Genomic DNA, 8,348 nt, shown 5'->3' on the forward strand with positions numbered 1-8,348 from the left:
GTGAAATGTTAGGAATTCTCTCAAACCTCTCAGCCTCCCCTGCCCCAGATGCATCTTCTCACTGTCCTGCCATGGGGTTTCCAGCCACATCAGCCAGTCTCCCCGTTGTCAACTGTTGGCTAACACCAGTGTGAATGTAGGCCTGTCTGATCCCACTTAATTGTGTCTGCTGTAAACTTGAAGGTGATCTTCTGTTCTCACTGCTAGTGAGGAGGCAGGGAGATTCCAAAGTGGGCCTGGAAGACCTGGGTCACAGCTGCAGTTTCATATTCTATGGTTGCCTTCCCTTGAGGACAGCCCTGGCTTCCTCCTCCTTAAAAGGACTTACTAAGGTTACCTCGTGTGATTGTTAGAAGAATAGAACGTGATGATACTTATCCACACGAGTGCTTTGTAAGCTTGAAAGCACAGAGGGAATGTCGGGTATGACAGGTGTCAAGCTTGTGACTGTTTGGCCACCAACCTCAGATTAGTCCCAGGTGAGCAGAGTCAGAGTTGTTTAGAAGGTTGATTTGAAAAGAAAGTTAGAGGAGTTAAGTGCACAATCTTACTGATGACTGGTTCTTGAAACCTAAATATTAGCCCAATTTATACTGAACCGTGGATTCACGTAAGGGCAGATCCCATTCAGAAAAGGAATTGAAGAGCAGACCTCCCTGAAAGAAAGCTCGGGGGACCGTAGCAGGCTTGCCTTTTCTGGAAATGCCAGGAAGGAAGGGGATCTCATTAATAACATCCTATTACAAAACCCAGTATTTGACTTGACAAGTAGGATTTGGGATTTTGTGCATTTCATTGAGAGATACAATTAGTACAGTAATCTCGAGATAATAATTCTATTTATTAGTGTTGATTGCCTAGAAAAATCCTGCCGTCATTAGTTATCACAGCCTGTCCCTTTGCATGTCAATTATACTTTAATTTAAAAACAAAAACAGAAACAAAAAATCCTGCCCAGAAAATAGGACTCCTGCCAGGTAGGGCAGTGCTGATTGGACTTTTCAATCAGATGGACCTGTAGCTCTCTGAGTAAGCAGTGCTGAGGATGCCCTTGGTCCGCCATTCCCAGCAGACCTGTGTATAACAGCCTTTATTTACTTTCCTCTAATACTTTGAAACTTCAGAGTATGCCGAGCCAATGCAAAATATCATATCAAAATTACAACCAGGCTAATTAAGGATGTCCATGAATTGAATAACTAATTGCTTGCCGCAGACAGGGACGCTCTTGGCTGTGCTGGTGCAGGTGGCTTGGGTCCTGCTTTTGGGGCCGTTGATTAATTGAGCCCCCCTTTTGTGTGGCTAGTTGTGATTTAAACCCTTAAGAGCACGTTTTGAGCTATAAACCCCAATAGGGTATTAATGGCTTAAGAGATTTCTGGGTTAGTAAAGAAGCATTTGAATAGGATTTCTTCTGATTTCTGCCTCCCCATTCCTCTTCCTGGAAAGCAACGTGTGCTCTTTTTTTTTTATTTTATTTTTTATTTACATAATAACTTTACAGGCTTTTGCACTTCTGGAATGGAACGCTGATGTTAGTAGAGCGGGTGTCTGCTCCTGTCCCCTGAGTGCAGAGATCGCCTTTCTTGCCTTTTGATATGGTCTCACCCTGTTTTTCTCCATTTTTCAGTTCCTTTGTCCCTGTCTCGTACCTTTGTTGTCAGCAGAACAGAGTTGTTAGCAGCAGGTTCTCCAGGTAACTCTGCATGTTTCCTTTTCATAATTCTTCCGGTTGCCTCCCTTGACCCCACAAAAGCCTAGATCTGCTCCCTTTATTTGGTCCAGGCCGTTTGCAGTTTTTCTTTGAGGTCACAAACTCCATGCTTACAGACGCAGTAGCGAGCTTTCCAGGGAAGTATGAGCCCACAGCCGTTGTGCGAAGGCTTCGGGAGACTGGCGGGGAATCCGTGAGCGTGAGCAGCGCTGACCCCACAGAAAGCGAGAGTGATTCTGACCTGGATCCTCACTGCTCCCTGCCTGGCCCACCCACACTGCCGACCTTGGGTTTTCAGGGCGGTACAGGGGGGCTGCTTGGGGTGGTTTGACCTCAGCAAAGGCACTTGCAGAGGCCCCGAGGGCCTCAGAACCTGAGGATGCTTCTACCAAAAGCACATTGAGCCCAAAGTCTCAAGGACTATGAATTTTCCTCAGTGGACAAGTGCCCTGTGTGCAGAGGCCCTGGCGTTCTTGGTTCTGTTCCTTTGGTCCTTTCTCTGACATCCCTGTGAACGGGGCACATGCATTACCCCCCCCCCTTCCCCCATCAGGCAGGTGGCCCTGCTTGTCCTGTCTCCTTCTCTCTCTTTTGAAATTAGTACTGTGCACATTCCCCACCAGCTGCTGGTTCCTGCCCTGCAGGAGAGTTTGGTCATGCCTGGCTAACACGTCCAGCAGCTAAAAAGAAAGGCAAAGGTTTAATCTTTCTTTAATTAAAATTGCTGAGCTTTTGGTAGTACAATTTTTCTCTTTATTTTGTTCCACACAGCTTATATTTTAAAATCTGATGAAATTTGCGATCCATAATCCAGTTTGAGCAAAACTGTCAAATGCTGATATTTAGTAAAGGAGGCAATACTTGTCCTAGAAAGAAGCTAATGTTCCTTCAAGTCTTTGCTCTGAAAGAATTGGGGGTAGATCTTATTTATAGGACTGTTTGAATCAAATGAGCTGGAAGATTATACATATGTACACATACATATATACGCACATAAATAGGTATTTGTTTTTTTCTCCCCATTTTATTCGCTGGCATGTGCTACCTCTTTAAAAGGTCACAGATGCTGAACTAGAGTGACTTTTGGATGAAGCTCATGAAATATCATTTGTATTTTACTTTTCCTGTAGAACTTAGAGATTTCTTAGCTGTGTCCACTCTATCTGATCCAGTAATAAAAAAATCCTTTTGTGGGCCCAAGCCTTCAGGATGCTGGCATTACAATAATAGACCTAAACCAGTGATTTCTAGCCTATTCCAAAAGGTGCTTTGTGGTTCCCAGGGAGGAGGCTGGGACTGTTAACTTTATAGTATCTTTCTAGCTGACTTCTAAAAAGAATTCCTAGGCAAGATGAAGAAAAAGAAAAAAAAATCCGAGAAGGCATAGAGAAATTAAGATTGAAAGGTTTTTTATTATAATTATTGTGATAATTTAGCACATAAATTTGGCAACAAAACATGACCTGAACTGGGGAGTGGCCACTTAAAGTCTTTATTCTCCTTGGTGTGAATATTCATCTTTCTCACTGCATGTTTGTTTTTTAAATATATGAAATTTATTGTCAAATTGGGTTTCCATACAACACCCAGTGCTCGTCCCAAAAGATGCCCTCTTCAATACCCATCACCCACCCTCCCCTCCCTCCCACCCCCCATCAGCCCTCAGTTTGTTCTCAGTTTTTAAGAGTCTCTTACGCTTTGGCTCTCTCCCACTCTAACCTCTCTCCCCCCCCCTCCCCCATGGGTTCCTGTTAAATTTCTCAGGATCCACATAAGAGTGAAACCATATGGTATCTGTCTTTGTCTGTATGGCTTATTTCACTTAGCATCACACTCTCCAGTTCCATCCACATTGCTACAAAGGGCCATATTTCATTCTTTCTCATGGCCACGTAGTACTCCATTGTGTATATAAACCACAATTTCTTTATCCATTCATCAGCTGATGGACATTTAGGCTGTTTCCCTAATTTCTCTCACTGCATGTTGATGAAAGGCCAATCACACTCTGTCCTTGCCAAGCTACTGCAGAAGGGGTCCCACTGCTTCTCCAGACTGTGGCCAGGACGCCAGGCAATGGGTTGCTGCAAAGGAGGAGGTTCATCTCACAAAAACAGAGGGTGGTGGGTTGAGAGGAAACTGACTGGAAATATAGATACCTTGGAGAAACCAGAGTTTGCCTGTAATCCTCCTCAGGAGAAAAGGAGACTCAGAAGTACTGCACAGGGTCCTTGACATCTACCTGACACAGTCTGATCAATAAGCAAAGTGCCCCTTAAATGTTTTGGTTTTTGGACCTTTAAACTGTAACACACAAAAGCAAGCACTATCTGTAGCAATGGTGATGTGGGGCTAAAGCTTAAGGATTCAGTGGGATCCTTTGTTTCAAAGAACGGTTGGATCTTTCAGCCTGGGTGATGCCCTCACAAATACAGGAAGGCTTGGCCATCAGGGTAGGTACGTAGCGGAGAGGTCTGGGAAGCAAACAGAAAATATAACAATGTTAACTAGGCTTATGGATCGGTTGTTAGGTGTCAGATGCTGTGCTAAATATGTTACATATTATCTCATTTTTTAAAAAGCTTTTTATTTATTTTTGAGATAAAGAGAGAGAGTGGGGAAGGGAGGAGGCGTAGAGAGGGAAGGAGACAGAGGATCCGGAGCGGGCTCTGTGCTGGCAGCAGAGAGCCCGATGCAGGGCTTGAACTCCTGATCATGGAGCTGAAGTCAGATACTTAACTGACTGAGCCACCCAGGCGCCCCTATTATTTCATTCTGAATCCCCATCAGACTTTAGGAAGTGGAGACTATTATTACCTGCCTTTTACATATAGGTAGGGAATCTGAGGCTTTAGCAAAGGGTCATCCCTTCTGCTAAATAGAAAACATCTGAGGGGCGCCTGGGTGGCGTAGTCGGTTAAGCGTCCGACTTCAGCCAGGTCACGATCTCGCGGTCCGTGAGTTCGAGCCCCGCGTCAGGCTCTGGGCTGATGGCTCAGAGCCTGGAGCCTGTTTCCATTTCTGTGTCTCCCTCTCTCTCTGCCCCTCGCCCGTTCATGCTCTGTCTCTCTCTGTCCAAAAAATAAATAAACGTTGAAAAAAAAAAAAAAAAAAAAAAAAAAGAAAACATCTGATAAATTATTAATTTGCCTTGTTCTCTTAGAAGATAAGTGGAACCAACCAGATGAGTGGCCACTCTGAGTTTAGTTTTGACTGACGATGGAAAATCGTTCTGCCAAGAAAATTGTAGGGAAAGTCATGCTGTGAAAATTTGGGGAGAAAGTGAACTTGCCATTTGAGGTTCATCGAGTACTTACCGTGTTTTGTTGTGGTTGTCCAATTAAAAAAAATTTCTTTAATGCTTATTTATTTTTGAGAGACAGCATGAGCAGAGGAGGGGCAGAGAGAGAGGGAGACACAGAATCTAAAGCAGACCAGACACCGAGCTGTCAGCACAGAGCCTGACGCGGGGCTTGAACTCACAGACTGTGAGATCATGATCTGAGCCAAAGTCAGATGCTCAACCAACTGAGCCACCCAGGCGCCCCTGTGGTTGTTCTATTTTAAGAGGGATGTTTACTGAGTGGAATCTCAGATGGTGGTCAGGATGGGGTGAGGGGTCATAAAACACATCAAAGTATTTAGCCTGGACAGGAAGAGGCTTAAGGGGAACATAACTATGTTCAGCCTTTTAAGGCTCATTCAAGTAGTGGAGGGATGATGGGGGATCTCTACAGCACAGAGGGAGAGACTGCCGCTTGAGTCTGAGGAGGTGGACATTATGCAGGTCAGGACCTGTCCGCTGTGAACACCCACTTAATATTTGTGGAATAGACTTGATTAGAACAGCAAACACGGAGGAAGCTTTGACAAGGCGGGAGGTGGGTTTTATTTTTAATGAAATTTACGTTAGAAGCTACGGTCAACTTGCCTTTACGAACAGCAACACTTAGACTCACTGAATTTCCTTTCACTTTGTTTTAATGAATGAGTAATGTGCATGTCATCGAAGAATCCCACAGCACCTACGCTGCCTTAAATCATTTAAGGGTTTGGTGTCTTCTGGTATTCCTGAAACCCTGAGACATCCTTGGACTGCCTGGTGGGAATTTTATTGAGGTCAGAGACCAGGATAACAGGTTTGGTGGAGGGGTAGGAGCAGACGGAACTGTCCTGATCCCTTGCGAGCACATACTGATTTTACAAACGTTCTCAAGAGTCCTTTGCTTTTGCTTCTGGCACGGTCTGTGTTTTACATCCGGGAGCTTCTGTGTCTTGGGCCTCATTGGCACACAGCCTGCGCGGTTCAGGGTCGCTCCTGACACAGGTGTATAGCCACAGGGTCTTCTCGGTCAGAGCCTCGGGAAGGAGTGTGTGTGTGTGTGTGTGTGTGTGTGTGTGTGTGTGCGCGCGCGCGAGCACGCGCGCGCACGGGGCTGAGAGGCTAACCGGCGCGATCCCCTTGTTGCCAGGAGGCCAGGAGCATGTTGTTAGGAGGGCCCTACATGCTGAGCGATATGGCTCAGGCGTCTGGGAGAAGTTCATTGAGCTGGTCTGTTAGTTGCTACTTTTTTTTATTTGGAAAATAAAGAGCTGACTTTATTGCTTATATCTACCTCGCTTAAAAGGTTATGGTTTCTTTCCCCTCCTTTTCCAGGTGAAAACAAGTCGCCGCCTCGCCCATGTGGCTTGAATCACTCAGACTCTCTCAGCCGAAGTGACCGGATTGACGCGATAACGCCGACACTGGGGAGCAGCAATAATCAGCTCAATTCTTCGTTCCTTCAAGTCTACATCCCCGACTACTCCGTGCGAGCCCTTTCTGACCTTCAGTTTGTTAAGGTAAGAGAAGGGAGAGTGGCTGGGCTGGGGCTGGGGCCCGGCCACTGGAGGCCAACTTCCTCAGCGAGTTGTTTGGCTTCCCAGGCCCCACCATTGAGCTCTCCCTTTGTCATTTGGACTCCCTACACCTCCAGCTACTGTGCCCAGGGGTTAGGCCGGGGAAACAGGTACCTCCCTGGCTGTCACAAAAGCTGCCAAGTCAGATGTGCCTTTTTCAGGGAGTGAGAGCTGGAGATGGTGAGAAACAGAATCCACATTTTCCAGTGAGTCCTCATGAGCTCCTGACCCCAGTGACTCTGGATGGCCCTGGAAGGGCTGAGATCAGAGACTCTGAAGACTTAACGGGATGGGGCGGGAAGAATCTTCTGCTTCTCTTCTGCCCCGAGACAGGGTTCTTTTCTTAGTCCGGAATAAAGATGTCTTGTGAAGAACAAGCCAGGTTTAGCTGTTGGAAGCCTATCTCCATTTTCCAGTCACTGTGAAGCTTTGAGACAAAGATCTGGAAATAGCTTCTATCAGTAAAAAACTGATTTGTTCTCCAGCGTCAACTTGAGCTTTTAAAAATGGCTCAGTTTATACTCAAGGATGGTATTTCCCTAGAAAAACTATGAGGGGCCTTTCGGGGGATTTTAACGTGTCATACCATGTCGAGACAAGAGCGCCTGAAAATAAGCATTATCTTGGTTTGTTTTTGTGCCATCTTCTGGCCCCCAGATCTCAAGACAGCAATACCAAAATGCCTTGATGGCATCCCGGATGGACAAAACTCCTCAGTCTTCAGACAGTGAAAACACTAAAATTGAATTGACTCTTACGGAGCTGCACGACGGGTTGCCAGATGAGACAGCCAACCTGCTCAATGAACAGAACTGTGTGACACACAACAAGGCCAATCACAGCCTGCACAGCGAAGGTGCCATCTAGGGCGCCCCCCCACCAACCCTCGCCCCCACTCCCGAGGCCTCAGGCCAGCTGACCGTGAATCCCATTAGCGTGAGCTTGTGTGCCGTGCTGCGTCCTGCAACATCCTGAGACCAAAGACTTTGTTCCCTTCCTGGAAGCAGCAGAGGAGGACGGTGAGGGTGGACTGGAGACCAGAGGTGTGAGATCGACAGCTAGGGCATGGCATCCGAGATGGTGGAGACGAGCCTCTTCCACCCAAATAGAATCATGTTTATTTTTTCAGTTGTACCTTTTATTCCTTATTCACTCTCCTCCTTCCTCAATTTGCATGAAGTTGAAAATTGTTGCGGTTTATTATTTTTTTGTCCCCCAAGAGATCATGTTTTTAAAAAGTGTCTTTTGCAGAGTTTTACGTTGTTGTGTCTGAACTCTGCTGTGACTCCATGATGTGACCCGCACAGAATGGACTTGCTCCTCGGCCCTCGTAGGGAGGGGTGCGCTTCCTCTGCACCCAGCGGGTGTCGCTGTGGAACTTGAAGGATGAATGAAGAAAGCGGTCGATGCCAACCCGCCACGTCTGTCCCACTGTGGGGTGGAGCCTGCACGGGGGGGCCTGCAGCCGCCTCTGTGAGCTCAGTGTTGTTTTAAGTTAATGTTTAACCGTGTCCCTTCCCCTCAGAAAGGTTTAACATTTGCTTGGAATGTGATTTTGCTCCTACTCTAAGGAATTTTTATCACCAAAATGAATGTTAATGAATTTTAAACCCATGGTTTATCATTGGCAAGAGGCAAGGTGACTTCACCCCGACATTCCTACAGCCTGGATTCTCCGGCCCAGCCAGGCCTTCTCCCCAGCTTACCGAGCGCCGTCACCCACCTCCCCGTCCTC

At 46.5% G+C, this 8,348-nt stretch overlaps 1 protein-coding gene across 2 annotated transcripts in view; it reads left to right on the forward strand.

Annotated features, from left to right (window-relative positions):
• CNNM2 (cyclin and CBS domain divalent metal cation transport mediator 2) overlaps nucleotides 1–7,871 on the forward strand; it is a 146,650-nt gene extending 138,779 nt beyond the window's left edge. The window contains exons 6-8 of one of the 2 annotated variants that reach the window (XM_047825983.1): nucleotides 1,631–1,696; nucleotides 6,372–6,556; nucleotides 7,271–7,871. In XM_047825983.1, coding sequence (XP_047681939.1) covers nucleotides 1,631–1,696; nucleotides 6,372–6,556; nucleotides 7,271–7,480 — 461 coding nt within the window. In that variant the 3' untranslated portion in view covers nucleotides 7,481–7,871. The remainder of the gene's footprint in view (nucleotides 1–1,630; nucleotides 1,697–6,371; nucleotides 6,557–7,270) is intronic. The other variant, XM_047825984.1, reaches the window with a different exon arrangement.
• The last annotated feature ends 477 nt before the right edge of the window (nucleotides 7,872–8,348 follow it).

This window comes from Prionailurus viverrinus, chromosome D2 (genome assembly GCF_022837055.1).
Source record: "Prionailurus viverrinus isolate Anna chromosome D2, UM_Priviv_1.0, whole genome shotgun sequence".
NCBI classification, from domain to species: Eukaryota; Metazoa; Chordata; class Mammalia; order Carnivora; family Felidae; genus Prionailurus; species Prionailurus viverrinus.